This window comes from Mustela lutreola, chromosome 17 (genome assembly GCF_030435805.1).
Source record: "Mustela lutreola isolate mMusLut2 chromosome 17, mMusLut2.pri, whole genome shotgun sequence".
NCBI classification, from domain to species: domain Eukaryota; kingdom Metazoa; phylum Chordata; class Mammalia; order Carnivora; family Mustelidae; genus Mustela; species Mustela lutreola.
This window is the reverse complement of record NC_081306.1, coordinates 22,365,570-22,382,442: the sequence shown is the minus strand read 5'-3', so window position 1 is coordinate 22,382,442 and position 16,873 is coordinate 22,365,570. Positions and strand designations below refer to the sequence as shown.

Sequence of the window (16,873 nt, the reverse complement as noted above, 5' to 3'; positions counted from 1 at the left end):
GGGCGAGGACACCGGGGCTCCCCGGGGGGCGTGCGGGCGGGACGGGCGGCCGCGACAGCCTCTGCGGCGTGGCGGTCACCGGGGAGCTGGGCAAACCCGCGGAGGGTGACCGGCGCCGCGGGTAGCGTCGGCGATGCGCCAGACCGGAAGTGCCCGCGGCCCCGCTCGGCCGACCTTCCGTCTCGGGGGCGACCTACCGCTACGTCACGGGCCGCGCGACCCCTAGCGGCGCGGCGGCACGGGCTCGGGCGGGACTTCCGGGCAGCGGCACTTCCGGCCGCTGACTGACGGGCGCAGCGTCGCCGGCGGCGGCAGCAGCAGCAGCAGCAGCGGCGGCGGCAGCATCAGCAGCAGCGGCGGCGGCGGCGGCGCCCGAGCCCTGAGGCGACAGCGGCTGCTGCTGCGGCGGCGGCGGCAGAGGCGACGGGCCGCGGCCTGCGGAGTACGGGCGGCCGGGGCGGGCGTGCGCGCCGGCGGACAGCGGGCCGCGCTGGCGGCGGCGGTGGCCGCGATGATGGAGATCCAGATGGACGAGGGCGGCGGCGTGGTGGTGTACCAGGACGACTACTGCTCCGGCTCGGTGATGTCGGAGCGGGTGTCGGGCCTGGCGGGCTCCATCTACCGCGAGTTCGAGCGCCTCATCCACTGCTACGACGAGGAGGTGGTCAAAGAGCTCATGCCGCTCGTGGTCAACGTGCTGGAGAACCTGGACTCGGTGCTCAGCGAGAACCAGGAGCACGAGGTGGAGCTGGAGCTGCTGCGCGAGGACAACGAGCAGCTGCTCACCCAGTACGAGCGGGAGAAGGCGCTGCGCAAGCAGGCCGAGGAGGTGCGTGGGCCGGGCCGGCCGCCCGGAGACCCTCCCCGCCCCGCCCCGCCCCGCCCTGCCCCACCCCGGCGGCCGCGCCCGGGGGCCTCGGAGCCCCCCACCGTTCCTCGCTGCTCCGGGCCCGGACCCCCCGACCGCCACCTCCCCACCCACTGCACCCGGAGCTCCCAGCCGGCGCCCCCACAACGCTGCTCCGGCCCCGGAGCTCCCCCCACCGCTCCACCCCGGAGATCCCGGCCTGCCCCTCCCTGCTCCACCCCGAGCCCCCGACCGTCCCCCCACTCCACCCGGAGCTTTCGGCCGCCCCCCCTCCCCGCGCCCGCTCCACTCCGGAGCCCCCAATTGCCCCCCACAACGCTGCTTCGGCGCCGGAGGCACACCCCCTCCCCCGCTCCACCTCGGAGCCCCCGTTCGTCCCCCCACGCTGCTGGGGCGAGGGAGCCCTCGGCCGCCTCGCATCCCACCCCACCCCTCCCCACCCCACCCAAGCCTTTGGCGGCACAGGAGCTTCAGCGGCCGGGAACCTCCGACCAGGCCTCCCTTCCTCCCGCATACCCACCTCTCATTCCAGACGTCTGTTCTTCTCGTGCGCGCGCGCGCGCGCGTGTGTGTGTGTGTTTGCAAACCAGCTTCCTTAGATAGACTCCCATTACTGTGTTTGGTGGCCGCAGTCCTAAATCTAGCTAGAGAAAGGATATGTGATCTTCTTAGGGTTCTGCAGCTGGAAGCAGTCTGTGGTCACAAAATCTTTCCCTTGTCCCCGGTTCAGTGTTTCCGAGGAATGTGACATGGATGAGTTTGGTGATTGATGTAAACACCTAAGGAGAGAGCCACCATTGGGTTGCTGCCCCAGCACCAGGGGAGATGTCTTTGCCTTGTCGTCCCCTCAGTTGGGAAGGTTGTTAGCTTATGTGGGAAAGGCTGAGAAATTCTGCTGTGGCTTCTGAGAAATTACAAATGGAATTTGGAAATATTTATGGTGTTCCAGGAAGTCTCTGCAACCTGGAAATCACTTCTTCATGAATAGTCCGAAGAACCATGCCTTGTATGAAACCAGTTTGCCTTTTCACCATGAAATACTTAACCTCCCGGTGTGTGCCGGAACCAAGGATGCAGGGCACGTGGGCTCGCATCCCTGCTCTGCCCCTCTGACCTTGTCCACATTACCTGCCTGCTCCGGATTTTGATTTTCATCAAATGAATCAATTGCCCTGGGTGATCTCTAGGCTTCTCTGACCTTCTGTTATTCTAGGCATTAGGTGACAGTCTCTAGTTTATGAATACAGAGTTTCTTATTAAATGAGCCACGTTTCTTTTCAATTAATTAGGCTTAACACATTTTTGACTTTAGTATTGAAATAGAAAATTGTTTCCATATCGGGCCTTTTTCTTGAATCAGAGTGGTTTGGTGAAAAGCATATTTATGAAAATTCCATGTCTTCCGTCATTCCTGCTTCTGGTGGTTACTTTGCTTTGGGATCTCATCCGTCTGTCAAGAGGCTGTTTATTGATTGGGGTGTCAAGCTGTGAACTAGTTTAAAGTTCTCAACTTAAGGGGACATAAGAGCTCATAAGATGGTAGGGTTCAGAGTGGCCTTGGCGTTTAGGAAGGAAGTGGACCTGAGACGTTGGGGGTGGGGAGGGGCTGGACCAGGGTCACATGACCTGGAAGAGCCATAGCGCACCCAGTCTACCTTGGCTCCGGGCCCAGGCTCTTTTTTCTGTATCATGCTGTTGTGGGAGATCAGAGAGCTGCACCCCCAGAACACTGGCTTGCTGGGGATTCCCCTTGCCCGGCCGTGGGCAAGGCTGGGGCTGCCTCCCCGGTACTGGGCAGTGCCCTCCACTTCTCTGACTCCTCTCCGCAGCCACGTAATATCTAACTGATGATGTTTTGAGTAAGTTTGTTTTCTTCTTTCAAACCTCTGTGGTCAGCATCGTCGATGAGAAGACACTGAAGGTGGCAGTCAGGATGGACAGCCTTAAGGCTGTGCGTCTTAACCATCTAGCCCAGAGATGAGCTCAGCATGCGTGAGGCCTCTGCTCTGCCCCGCGCAGCTCAAGTTAAGCTGTGAGTGACTGTGCTGCTTCTGGCCTCCCGCTCGCACTCCCCCGGACTCAGAGCCAGAGGGTGTATGTGTGGTTGGCAGGGCACGGTCATTGAGGCCGAGACCCAGCCTTGCCCGGGTGCGAGGAGGAGCTGCACCAAGCTTGCTGAGCAGAGAGCCAGGAAGCAAGCAAATGCTTGGCTAGCCAGCACAGGGCTGCGGCTAGAGGCTACCAGGATGGCCTTGCAGAGACCTCGGGCGATGGTACAGCTGAGGAAGAGGGCCAGATACTGTCACCATTTTGGCACTGTGTCCAACAGACAGTCATTTCCAGTTCTGTGGAAAAGCCCACTTCTTTTTCGAGGCAGGGAATTGAGAGCACAAATGTGCGTCTGATAACACAGAAGCTGGAACGCCCCAGGCCGGGGCTCTTGGTGCAGAGTAGCTGCGGCGTGCCTGGCCGCTCTGGTCCAGAAGGCCTCACCGGAGCCGGCTATCCCAAGCCGCCCGCAGCCTTACAAGCAGGCGCAGCCTGCAGGTTTGGTTGAAAAAGCCTTGAGCAGAGCACAAACCCCTGTCCTGCACTTACTGCCCATGATGGCAGCCACAAGAGATGGCGAGTGAGGTCTGGGTCTGGGGTGGCTCATTAGACGGGAGCCGTGGTAGCTGGAGAGTGGGTTCCTGGGAGCGGGGCTGAGGCCACAGACGCAGGCTTGAGCACCAGCCCTGCCCTCGGGAGCTGCACCGTAGACCGGTCTGCCCTTCTCTGGTTGCAGTGGCCACCTCCGTAGAGCAAGGGGGTTGCCAGCAGTGAAGCTGCTGTCATAGCAAGGGCCAAGTCCCGTCGCTGGCTGTTGTTTTCCTGAAGAACTGTGGAGAGACAGGCTTAATTGGGCCGGGGAGAGCCCCTGGATGGACTTGTAGGTGGCAAGTGCCGGCGTCTGGGTCTCTGGCTGTGTGGGCTTTGCCCTTGTAACTGACATGATGAGTCCTGCTGGCCTGCAGAGCTGCCTTCGAAAATTTCTACACAGATCTTAAAAATGCTGACTCTTATCTGATTTCTGACCATCGGGAAAGGTCGGCAGTAGGCAGTAGAGTGGGAGGAGCAGAGCGAGGAGATGCCCACCCAGTGTGACCCTGTGGGAGAAATAGGCGGAGGGCTCCCCAGGCGGCAAAGAGCCTTCTTCCTTGCAGACAGTCAGGCACATAGCACGTAGGAGGAAGAATCGTGTTTGAGAGACAAGGTATGAGTTCGGCAGCCGTCGTTGCATCAGACTCATACCAGCCCAAAAGAAACTACTAGTGATAGCCCAGACTCCTACAGGACAGTGCAGTGTACGGGGCCTCAGCATGTTACTACGTAAGGAAGGTGCCCAGTGGGAACAGTCTTACCCCAGACTGTTTGCTTCTGGTTACATAAAAGTAATTTATTATTACTGTTTTTAAAGATTTTATTTATTTATCTGATAGACAGATCACAAGTAGGCAGAGAGGCAGGCAGAGAGAGAGGAGGAAGCAGGCTCCCCGCTGAGCTGAGAGCCCGATGCAGAACTCGATCCCAGGACCCTGGGATCATGACCTGAGCCGAAGGCAGAGGCTTTAACCCCCTGAGCCACCCAGGCACCCCTACATAAAAGTAATTTAGTTCGAGGGAGAACTTTCAGATAAGGTTAAGCTGGAGGAAAAGCCCTAATGCTCCTCTGTAGAGACGGCCGGTCTGCCTTTTCTCATCAGCGAATGGATACCCCGAAGCAGAGGTTTTCTTCCGGTTTCCCGCATTACGGTAGCAGATTCACCGCTGCTAGCCCAAGTCCTGGGATTTCTCTTCTTGCCACGTTGTAATATTACAAGCAGTTTTCAAAATTTTTTTTCCTTTTAGACAAGGCCATTAAGGCTAAGCGGCCGGTGCTGCCTTTACCAATCATCTTTAAAGGTCAGCCATGGTATCTGCGCCAAGTCTCCAGGAGAACATCCACATCTCCCTTAAAAATGGAAACAAAGAGGGGCCCCTGGGTGGCTCAGTGGGTTAAAGCCTCTGCCTTTGGCTCAGGTCATGATCCCAGGGTCCCAGGATCGAGCCCCGCATCGGGCTCCCTGCTCAGCGGGAAGCCTGCTTCTCCCTCTTCCACTCGCCCTGCGTATGTTCCTGCTCTTTCTGTCTCTCTCTCTTTGTCAAATAAATAAATAATCTTAAAAAAAAAAAAAAAGGTGGAGGTAAAGAGAGGTGCTTCCGAGCCAGAGCAGACATGTGTGGGAGGGCACACAGCCCCAGACCCTGCCTTTCCCCCCACCGGGCTGAAACTTTCCGAGCCTGCTGGCCACAGCTAGAAAACAGTGACCAAAGACTGCTATGAGTTAGTTCTTCCCAAACGCGGTCTTCTAAATTACAGTTACTGTCTGGATCTTGTGGGGTTTTTTATTTTATTATCCCCATTTCTTTTTAAGTATTCATTTGAGAGTGAGAGAGAAAGCACAAGTGGGGCATAGAGAGAGAGGGGGAAGCCAGGCTCCCTGCCGAAAAGGGAGCCTGTTGCGGGGCTCAATCCCAGGACCCTGAGGTCATGACCTGAGCTGGAGGCAGAGGCTTAATCCACTGAGCCACCTGGTCATCCCTATTTTATTATTATTTTTTTAAGATTCTATGTTTTGAGAGAAAGAGAAGGATCTGAGGGAGAGGGAGAGGGACTCTCAAGCAGACTGTGTCTTGAGTGTGGAACCCAGCTGGGGGCTGTGTCCCAGGACCCTGAGACCATGACCTGAGCCAAAACCAAGAGTTGGATGCTTAACCAGCTGCACCACCGAGGTGCCCCGTGGTGTTTTTTTAATTAAAAAAAAAAAAGGGGGGTTTTTTGTTTGTTTTTTTGTTTGTTTTTTGTTTTTAATAAGCTGTATCTCCAACATGGGGGTCAAACTCACGACCCTGAGACCAAGAGTTGCACACCCCTCCTGAGCCAGCCACGTGTCCCACTGGGTTTTTTGTTTTTATCTTTATTTATTTATTTTTTTTATTTATTTAAGATTTTATTTATTTGACAGGGAGAGAAACAGTGAGAGAGGGAACACAAGCAGGGAGAGTGGGAGAGGGAGAAGCAGGCGTCCCGCTGAGCTGGGAGCCCAATGTGGGGCTGGATCCCAGGACCCCTGGGATCATGACCTGAGCTGAAGGCAGACGCTTAATGATGGAGCCACTCAGGCGACCTTGGGCTTTTTATTTTTAAGTTTTCTAAAACTTCCTGTTCTAGAATCATTTCTAGAAGTTGCCGAAATAACGCCCTGCTCCCAGACTCCCAAATGGGAACATTTTTCTGCATTGCTCTCCATCCCTCCCTTTCATTCCGCCATGATCCCCGGGGTCCTGCTGAGGCCCATCTCTTGCAGACTGGGTCCTCGCTTTCTGCTTTTTGTGGGACCTGAATGATGGTGACATCACGGGCTGCTTATTTTGCAGGACGGCCCTTAGTTTGGCAGGAAGTCCCCGGGAGCGATGGTGCCCCTGAGTGTCTGAAACCCTTGCTGTGTGCAGGACGGGGTCCCTCTCTGCAGGGCGGCCTGTGAGCAGCAGATAACCGGGGCACCGCCAGCAGCTGGGCCAGCATGCCTTTCCGGGCACATGATTCCTGTGATCTAGGAGGAGTCAGGACATCAGCTCCCATGGTCTACCACTCACCAAGTCCCCACCGTTCTTTCCACCTGAGTTCTGGATTCACATTCCTTTCTCACCTCCTTTGGCACCAACCCAGTTCCAGTCGGCACCGTCACACTGGCCTCCTAGCTGCTCTCCCTGTCCCAATGCTTCCTCAGCCAGAGGGAACTTTTGCCAAGGGGCATCCCATCTCCCGCTCCCCCGTGTCCTCATTTGCCAGGGCAGTCTGGGTGCAGGCTCAGTGGCAGGCTTTGGGGACTGGGTCTGGGGGCAGGTGCCCAGCGGGGAGGTGCTGGCAGAGATGATGCTAGACATCCCTGTGCCGATGAGGTGGGACGTGGGGTGTGCCTGACAGGTGGGGCCGTGCTGCCCTGGGGAGATGGAGGGTGAGGCTCCCATCGTGCCTGAACCCTGCCAGGCCCACCTTCCTCTGGGGCCTGCTCCGTGCGCCACTGCTCTTGTCCCGCCATACCCCCACTTGCAGTTTCAGTTCCTGGGCACCCTTGCCTCCCGGAGTCTGGCACGAGGACAGGGTGGAGTGCATCTGGGTACTGGGTGCCGGGTGCTTGGATGCGTTCAGGCCCGGCTAGAGGGATGGGTCCCTGTGCCTCGCACCCCAGCCTCCTCCAGCTGCCTCCTGGCTGATCGGGGGGGGGGGCACTGCCCTTTTAGCACATTCTGCCCCCAGGCTGGTTCTTGTCCCCCTGACGGCACACCTCAAAGCAGGGCTGGCCACCTGTGCCCATGCAGATGAGGAGGGAGGTGGCTTTCCTCTGCCTCTGTGTACGTCACACCCAGATGTCTGTCCGGCTCCCGAAGGGCACAGGCTCTGTGCGTGAGTCCGTAGAGCAGTGGTCTGTTCAACACAACCTTCTGTGAGGATGGAAACTTCTAGTTTGTGCTCTCTGGTTTAGTAGCTGACGACCGCCCCGGGCCACTGACACTTCACATCTGGCTCATGCAGCCAAGGAAGCGAGTTCTTATTTTACACCATTTTCCTGAATTGAAACTTAAGACTAGGGCGGGCGCCGTCAGCTTCCCGGGGCGGGCAGCAGGCAACAGAGGGCGATGCTATTCCGTGAGCACCTTCCAGAAAGAGGAGAGCTCCCAAAGCAGTAGGTTTGGATACAGGAGACCAGAGGGGAGAAGATAGAGTGAGACAAACAGCGACAAAACGGGAGTGCCGGCTATTCAGGACAGAACAGGGAGGTGACGAAATTCTCGAAAGGCTGTGGAGGATGTGGTGAGAAGTCCCCAGAGCCTAGAAAGGCTGGTGTCACAGCCCTTGGCGAGATCTTTGACCTGGGCTGCATCTTCTTAATGGCTTTTCCTTCTTTCTAGCAAATTTACTGAGGTGAACGCACTGAGCTATACAAGTTTGGGCAGTTTGGTGAATCTCGACATGTCTACACCCAGAGACCCGCCCTAGTGGCCGCCATCCCTGAAGTGTCCCCTGCCCCTCGGTGAGCTCTCCGTGCTCCCCCGCCCCCACTGGTCTGCTCTCCGAGGCCGTGGAGTTCTGCGCATTCTCCAGAACTGTAAATAGAATCGTGCAGGTGTTTTCTCTTTCTCTGTCTGGCTTCTTTCAGCCAGCACGATGACATGGAGATTCTCCTTGTTGTTGTTAAAGATTTTATTTATTTGAGAGAGCACAAGCAGGGGAGCAGCAGGCAGAGGCAGAGGGAGAAGCAGGCTCCCTGCTGAGCAAGGAGCCCAATGTGGGACTTAATCCCAAGACCCTGGGATCATGACGTGAGCCGAAGGCAGCCACTAAACCAACTGAGCCAGCCAGGCGCCCTGACGTTGAGATTCTTACAGGTCATAGCAAGTGTCGTGCTTATCCCTCCCCGAAGCACTGAGCTCTGTGCTCGTGTGGCCTCTGTCCCTCTCCTGTGGGTGGAGCGGGAGGTGTGCTTCTCCCAGCCCGGCTCTGGTGCGGCTGTGCATGGGGGTTCCCAGAAAGAGAAAGCCAGGAGAGGTCCAGAGCAGCGGGTGGCCGGTGATAGGACCAGCCAGTCCCAAGCAAGCACTGAGTCACCAGGGTGGGAGAGTCTCACCCCAGGGCAGTGAGCTCTCGGCGCCCACGTACTCATCCCCTGTCATGCACAGGGGAGTTGGGGAAGGCCAGGTTAAGCGAGGGACGGGTCCTTTTCCCAGGGGACCACACCTCACGCCATGGGGTTTGAGTGGCAAAAGTTGGCACATTTCGACTCTGACTGTCCTCAGCGACGGTGTGAAGTGACGCCTCCCACCCCCAGACACTTGGCCGGCTCTCTGGGTGCCGTGTCCTTTCGTGGGCTCTTCTCCTCTGGCCTCCCCACACCTGCTTCTCACCCTGTGGAAGCCCGTAGGTGCTTGCTTACACCCGGGGCCCGGGGCCCGTGTTGCATCTGCAGTGTTCATTTCCGGCCAGCAAGACCCCGTGTCTATGGAAAGGCCAAGGCCAGCGCCCTGGACCTGGTGCTGTTAAACCAAGCAGAAGCCATGTGGACGAGCTAAAGGAGCCGGGGCTTGCTGCAGAGGACGCTCCAGAGAGCACGGGTCCTGGGCTGCGGCCTGCGGGCTCTGAGTCTTCCCTACTTCCTTCCCTCCTGTCCTGTGTTACCAACCTCATCATGTGTTTATGTGTCCTATGCCTGTGTTTTATACGGCCTGTAGCTTAACATATAAAACATATATTAATTCTTAGTGTGTAAACATATCCGTGACATTTTTTTGGAGAGACACACACACACAGATACTCTTGTGTCTGTCTTGCCAACCCTTGGAAATCCATGTGAATTAAACCAGTGCCGTTCATTGGGAGCCGGAAGAGTATTTAGAAATACATCGAGAAAGGGACCCATGTGTGTACTGTTATTTAGACGTGAGAATTAGGTGTTTCGTATCCAGAGGCTGAGACACGTTTCCCTTCGTTGGAGGAGAACTAGTCCTTGCCCTTCGGGCCGCTCCAAAGATTGGTCGTAAGAGTGAGTGTAAACATCTGTGGGTTACCGTGTGCCGCGTGATGTGCTGAGTCGACCTGGGCGGACAGACGATAACTCCAAGTTCAAACCCGGAGTACGAACAGCGAGCGCGTGAGCACGTGTGCCGAGCTCTCGCGTTCCTGCAGGTGTGCCTTCTGGAGACTGCAAACGGAGACGCTGCCGTGTGTGGGGGGGGTTTCTGATGCAGGAGACTTCTGTGTGATCCGGTACCCTGCGGGCCTGCTCGACCCAGATGCTCCCAGCCCGATTTTTGTTCTCCCCAGTCCCAGTCCTGTTTTCTTACAGTGAGATCCTACTTGACAAATTTTGGGAAGACTTTCTTTATAGACTTGACTTAGTCTCCTCCCACCACCCTTGTCCCCACCACTGAAAAGCCTTAATTCTCCCAAATCTAAAGTAAACGAGGGCGCCTGGGTGGCTCAGTTGGTTAAGCAACTGCTTTCAGCTCAGGTCACAGTCCCGGAGTCCCAGGATTGAGTCCCGCATCGGGCTCCCAGCTCCATGGGGAGTCTGCTTCTCCCTCTGACCTTCTCGCCTCTCATGCTCTCTCTCACATAAATAAATAAAATCTTAAAAAAAAAAAAAAAAGTAAACGATGTGCAGATAAAAACACCCTCTGCCTTTCTGAAGTCATCCACTGCATTTTGTGGCTCACGGTGACCCGGGTGGGATCGAGCCCTGCTGCCAGCGGTCCCCTGTGTGGGGAGGGGAGCTGGGCTCTCCCGCCCGCCCTCTTTGCTCCTGAGCTAACTGCCAGCGCAGTCGGAGCAGGGTTGGTTGCCGAGAGAACCTGTACCTCTTCCCAAGGCCGGCCCTGAGCACACCCTCCTGAGAAACAAAGACCCAGCATCTGCGCGGTCTTGGGTGGGCCCTGCTCCTTCCCGGTACTTACTCCCTGTAGCAGCCGATGAAGTTTGCCTTGCCTCTTTCATCTCAGTTAAATGGCCGGCTTATGGGTTTTTTTAAACTGGAAACACTTGAATGACATTGAAATCATTTCTTCACGAGAGAAAGAAGGATTTCTTGGAAGGTGTAGAATGCCACGTTGTGTCAGTGACGTTTTCACAGACTCGGGGGCCTTGAGGCTCCCCCCGATCAGTTCTGTCCGGTAGGATGCCCGTGTCTGGGAGACCGGGAACGGAGGCTCCCTGCTGCACTCGCTGTGGTCCAGAAGCCAGTGGTCTCACCTCGCTCAGGCGCCTCTGGGAGCCGCGCAGGTCCAGGGCCGGGGTCCTTGAGTCACTTGTGGGTTTCTTGGGGCTCTCTGTTTACCTGGGGAGCTGCTCCCACCGGAGCACCCATGCCCCTTTGCACAGGGGTGCTGAGAGGATGGAAGGGGACCGGTTCTGAAGGACTGAGCCGTCCCTGCCCCATCCGGCCATCCCTTTGGCACTGGGGTCCTATGTGTCCTGAGAACCATGAACGTTGACCTGCTGTGGGCTCTGTCTCCCTGCCACCTGCTGTTCCCCTGTCTTTGGCCTTGTGGATGCCCACGTATGCAGCTTCACGTAGCTGCTTTCTCTCTTGGGTGATGTCTCCGTATTTCCTAATGCGGAAAGCCTTGAAATATCAAAGTCAGAGAATTTGTGCCTGTGACCTGGTTTGGGGCTTGCTTCATCGGGAATCTAGGCACGTCAGTGGTTTGAGGGCATGACAAAGCATTCTGGCCCTGTCACCGAGGTTGGATTTAATGATCGGCTACCAGGATAGATTTAAAGAAGTCTGTCTTGGCCTTCGTAAGAATCTGGAAGTGGGCTTTCTGACACCGTCTGTAATTCGGAAATCTCTCAGCTGATTTCCACATCTTAAGTGCAGGTGATGCGGGAGAAAACGCAGACAGGACAGGACGCTGTCCCTAAATCGACTCTCTTTGTGTGACACCACAGGGGCGCAGCCTGCAGGTGGCGCCCTTGCCCGAGGCCCAAGAGCCTGTGCTTCTGGGCAAAGTGCTTACGCAAAAATAAACACATGAGTGACCCCGGAGGGCTCGCGAGTTAATCTGGAAGGAAAAGCAGATGGGAATAACGAAGAAAATGCGGAAAATGGGACTTGAAAGCTTGACTACGTGTCCGATGTTAAGGGTTAATGGAACAGTCCACATTCAGAGAAACCTGTGGCCTGGCTTACAGAGAGACCGAAGTCTATGTTAGGGTCGAGCCCGTGAGGAAGGTCGCAGTTCGGAGCCGCGAGGAAAGGGGAAATGACAAAGCACACTCGTGCAGTACACCCGCACCTGCGTCCAGGGGGGCCCTGCTACGTGTGAGACGGGAGCAGCGGAGGTCCTCACAGATCACCAGGAGCAGCAGGAACTTGGTGGCAGGCAGGGTGTTTGACAAGAACGTAGTGAGCTGTTGGGGACCAGTACATATTGAAGTCACTGGCGACTTGACACTCAGGACAGTTACGTTTGTCCGGGTTCCACCTGTCAGGTGGCCTGTCCTGCCCCGGTCTAAGGGAGAGCTGGGAGGCCCCCCTGGAGGGGCTGTTGGCCATGCACGGGCCCAGGGCTGTGGCTCCTGTCACAGGAAGCCATCAGGCATTTCCGCAGGCTGTGACCCCGATAATGGACGTGTTGGAGCAGGTTGGAAGCCTCACAGGAGGAAATTGCTGGAATGAGCTCTGCTCTACACCCTGCCGACAGTGGACGGGGAGAGTATGTTTCTTAAGGTAGAGAGACGCTCCCGTTTAGGCTCCTGGAAATAACGGGTCCCAAATGTGTGTACGAGAGATCACGCACGTGTGCTGTGCGTGCACACACACAGACATGTGCACACACGCATGCACATCTGGAAGGAGATCACCCCATTTTAACCGACTCTGGATGGTACAGTTACGGTTTTTCAAAAACATTCTCCCTTGTACTTCAGACTCTCACCTGGTGCTCCCAGATGCACAGGCTGCCCATCGTCTGCTTCTTTTAAGTAACAGGAGCAGAGATTCCCCAAATGAAAGCCTACCCGTGTCAGTCAGTTAAGAACTGTTGCTGCTGCTTGGGACACTGGTTGTGTCCGCGTGAGTGAGAACCGCGTGCCCGTGCTCCGTGCACAGCTGCGCTGTCTGTGTGGGCCTTCCTGGCCATGGGGTGGCCGTACTTCCCTTGGCTACAGCGGGGAGGTGCCCGGTGCGGGCTCCCCCACACCCCGCCCCCTCCAGCTCTCCACCCCACAAAACTGAGGTGCCAGCAGCTCATCCTGAGTGCCAGCATCTGCGCGAGGACCCCACTCCCACCCCGGTGGCCCTGGGCCAGCCCATTCCTCTCCTCCGCATCCACACCTGGCTTCCAGTGCAAAGCCAGGAGCCCTCCCAGGATCTCTCCGGAGTCGTCTTTTTGTTGTTGCTTTTTTGCAAAGTGCTTTCCTTTCACTTGGTTTGATGATAATTTTGCTCAGACATTTACTGGGTGAGGGAAGGATTCCAAAGACCCAGCCCCATTGTGGGTCCTTCCGGTAGCGGCAGCTTCCAGAGCCGAGCAGGAACTGACTGTACCGATGAGGAGCAGAGTGGCTGTGACCTCACGCCGTTCAGTGTCTGGGAGACTGATGTTACTGTGTCGGGAAAGGACCAGTGACCTGCTATGTGGGGCCTGCTGAGGGGAGGAAAATGCGGGGTCCCTCCTTCAAAGATTATCAAGGCTTTCAAGAAGGCAACCGTAGATCACTAAAGGGAGCATGAGCCTTTCTATAATCGGGGCCCAGTGTGAATCTCTGGGTAGCTGGCTAGAAGGTTCTAGAGTTACTAACTCTTGGGAAACTCATCTGGCCCCTGCTTCTGGACGGGGCATGTCAGGGTTTGGTGCTGAGGGTGGCAGGTGGTGTGACGCCAGGAGCCCATGACCATGGTTCCCGGAAGCCCGCGACCCTTTCATGACGCGCTGCCATCACCTGGCGTCCCACCTTGGTGATGCCCGCTCTCTCTCCTCCCGTGCACAGAAGTTCATTGAGTTTGAAGATGCCCTGGAGCAGGAGAAGAAGGAGCTGCAGACCCAGGTGGAGCACTACGAGTTCCAGACACGCCAGCTGGAGCTGAAGGCCAAGAACTACGCAGACCAGAGTAAGCAGGTGGTGGGGGCCGCATCGGACCATGTCGTTCCCTGCCTGGTCCCGGCTCGGGAGGGGTGGGGGAGGGAGAGAGAGAGAAGCCAGCAGCCGTGTTTTCACCGGGATTCCCTCAACCACGCGTTTATGCCTGTGCCCTGCCAGGTGTGTCTGTAGCTGGCCTCCGATCCCGGGTGGAAATACATAAATAAATAAGGCCCCTTTGATGACAGCGCATTTTCCGTGAGAGTTGAAGCCTGGGCTACACCGCGCCAGGCCCTCCGTAGAGACCCCCGTCGTGGCGCGGCTCCTGTCTGTCCACCACCGGTGGGGACGCCGCTTCTGGACAGTTCGTTCGCTGCCACCGTGGTGGCGCTTTGGGGCAGGGGCACGTAGCTGGCGGGGCCCGCAGGAGCACTCTGTCCCTCACAAGGAGAGGCAAGGAAAGTGATTCGGGTGATGTTGATTCTAAGAACTATTAATTCCGTTTTCACGAGTCTTGTTTAAATTTTGTGGCCAAAGTTTCCATGAACTCTCAGTGGAAGTTTCCACGACAGGAGCTAATGTGCTGCTTTCCCTGGTGACCCCAGATGGCGGGTCCCTTCATCTCTCCACCTGGGGGAAAAGGATCTGATGTGCCGGGTCTGTCCCTCTCCCAGACCAAGACTCGAGGGCCCATGGCTAAGGCCAGCGCCCCACGGCTGGGTCAGAGACTCCCAGACAGCCACGGGCCCAGCAGCCCCTGTACGCCTACAGACACTCTGGTATTTGCAAAATGAAAGCAAACCAAACCGCCCGTTTTAGGCATACGGAGAGAAATGCTTTCTGTGATCACACAGAGCCCTAGAGTACTATGCAGATATGAAACCTTTCTGGCTCTTCTTAGAAGGAAAACAATACAAACTCCAAATTATTGGTTGAAGTTCTTCATTCCGTGGCAGCAAGACCGAGAGCCGGAGGAGGGGAGAGCAAATGTGTGGCTCCTTCTGCCAGGTGGCAGCCTGCACACCTGCCCAGCAGAGAAGGCCAGGAGGAAGGGCCTGCTGCACACACGGGCTGCCCCTCCCAAGGCAGGAGCAGAGGCTGGGGGGGTCAGTCCACCCCTGGGGTACAGGCAACGCCCTGCAGTCAGCCTGCACCGGCCATCAGCTCGCTCCACGAGCCTCGTGATCCTCAGACCCCCACTTCCTGCAACGCCTTCGCTGCTCCCGAGAGTGTGGCCCCCAGAGAGCTGCACAGAGATGCCGACTTGGAGGCCCCTGCTGTGGGGTGGGGGAGCACGGCCTCTGCGGACACTGCAGAACAGGAGAGCATCTGGACCAAAGCCAGATGTGGACTGGTGTCACCTGTTAGATCTCAGGAGGAAGGGTGGGTGGGAGGCGGGTGAGCCCGGCGGGACCACACCTGTGAGTCCCTTGACGGTCATAGGTCCTGCCTCACTCTGCACTTGCTGGGGCCATGGGGACACAGTTGAAGTTCGAACAAGGGCCCAAGGACGGAAGGCGTCCGAGGCTGGTACGTTCACCCGGTGATGGGAGGCAGGGAACAGGAGGCCCGACGGGCCTGCTGACCGGTCAGGTGACCGACCCGTTGCGGGTGGAGCACATGCAGGGCCTACGGGGGCTCCTGGGCGCCACCCCTGCTGGCCTGGATGCCATGGCCACGGCTTGGTCTGCAGGTCTTGGTACATGTCAGGGATGCTTGCTTGTTCTGTGCCACGTGGCAGATGGTCCTGGGCTCTTTCCCACATCACAGAGGCTGCTCACAGAGGAACTGCCCCTTTCTACGAGCCCCTTTCTCACATCTTGTCTCCACCGGACCACAGCGAGCTCCCTGCATCTCGAGAGCTATTGCCACTCGGGCCCAGGTAGCAGCCCCGGGTGGGCTGGATCATCCTGGTTCCCTCGGCAGAACCGAACATCTTCCACTAACGCAGCACGCAACCACATGCCAGCCAGACCCTCAGGATCTGTCTTCTTGTGGCCCCGGGGTCTCTGCTGGCCATCCCCATCCGGGCTGACGGGCCACTGCGGTCTGCACCAGGCTTCAGTCTGTACTGGCACAGACGGTCCAAGGGCAGGTGCAGAGGCGTGGGGGGTGGGTTGTGGTGTTGACGGGCAGTGGCCGTGTCTTCCAGTTTCCCGCTTGGAGGAGCGTGAGTCCGAGATGAAGAAGGAGTACAACGCCCTGCACCAGCGACACACGGAGGTCAGTGCCCGGCCCTGGTCTGCGCGCATGGACGTGGCCTCACCCTGCAGAGGTGCTGTGCGTGGCGCTGGCCTGGCTGGCCTTCCTGGCCTTTTCTTTCTGGCTTCTGCTGCCCAGCCAAGGAGCTCTGCCCCGCTCAGTCTGCACGAACATGTCTCTGCTGCTATCAGAGCACCGCGGGCTGGAGGGCAGACACCTGGGTTAGCAGGCCTGACCCACATGGCCACATCTGTCCGGTCACAGATGATCCAGACCTACGTGGAACATATCGAGAGGTCCAAGATGCAGCAAGTCGGGGGAAACAGCCAAACCGAGGGCAGCCTGCCGGGAAGGAGGTAAGGCGGGAAGTGGGCGGCAGTGGCCTCTGGTGGCCCGTCATCCCCAGGGTGCTCTGGGGTGGTGGGGGGCCTTTGGGGAGCTGCATCCACCCCAGTCAGGAGAGGGGGTCGGGTCCGAGTGTGTGCCGGAGCAGAACATGTGTGCACGGGTGCCGGGCAGGGCCCTCTGCTGGCCGGGAGCAGTCACGACGGCCTGAGGGAAATGGGGGGTCCGCCCCCATCATCTCAGATGTTTGTGGATTCACCTGCTCACTCAAGTCTGTAGCCTCGACATCGGCCTTCGGGGGGCTTTTGTGGTCACGCGTGCAGGCAGGTGCAGAGACACCTGTGCATGGCGGCGGGAGGGGCGGTGCCAGGTGTGCAGGACGCGCATGCGCCGGAGCCATTGGGTGAGGTCAGAAGCCCAGCTCCAGCCACCGTCCTTGGGGCCGCGTCGGGCAGCTCACCGCACGCTGGCGCACCTCGCTTTCTCCTTTGCAAAATGCAGCAGGCGTCACCCAGCCGCAGGATTCGGGAATCAAGGTTCTGATTTCTGTGAGATGTGGGTCTCTGCAGGAGCTACAGTCCTTACCCGCCAATCCCGGGCTGTCCTGCCTCTGGGCCTTGACTGACTGGAATCACGAGGACTGACCGGATGGGTGGGGAGGAGGCGGGGCCACCGGGCGACCCCCTGCACAGCAGTTCTCGCTGCGGGGCAGAGCGGCACCCTCGGGCCCTCGCTGGTCTGTTCCAGGAACTCTGCGGCTCTTACCTGCAGGGAGGGGGGCTAAGCTGCATCTTCTGAGC

The 16,873-nt window shown here is 57.7% G+C and overlaps 1 protein-coding gene across 15 annotated transcripts in view; it reads left to right on the top strand.

Moving 5' to 3' along the window:
- Nucleotides 1–287: 287 nt before the first annotated feature.
- MAPK8IP3 (mitogen-activated protein kinase 8 interacting protein 3) overlaps nt 288–16,873 on the top strand; it is a 46,013-nt gene continuing 29,427 nt past the window's right edge. For 14 of the 15 annotated variants that reach the window (XM_059155384.1, XM_059155376.1, XM_059155373.1 and 11 more), the window contains exons 1-4: nt 427–829; nt 13,437–13,557; nt 15,679–15,749; nt 15,993–16,084. In XM_059155384.1, coding sequence (XP_059011367.1) covers nt 512–829; nt 13,437–13,557; nt 15,679–15,749; nt 15,993–16,084 — 602 coding nt within the window. In that variant the 5' untranslated portion in view covers nt 427–511. Of the gene's footprint in view, nt 830–13,436; nt 13,558–15,678; nt 15,750–15,992; nt 16,085–16,873 lie in introns of all 15 variants that reach the window. The other variant, XM_059155386.1, reaches the window with a different exon arrangement.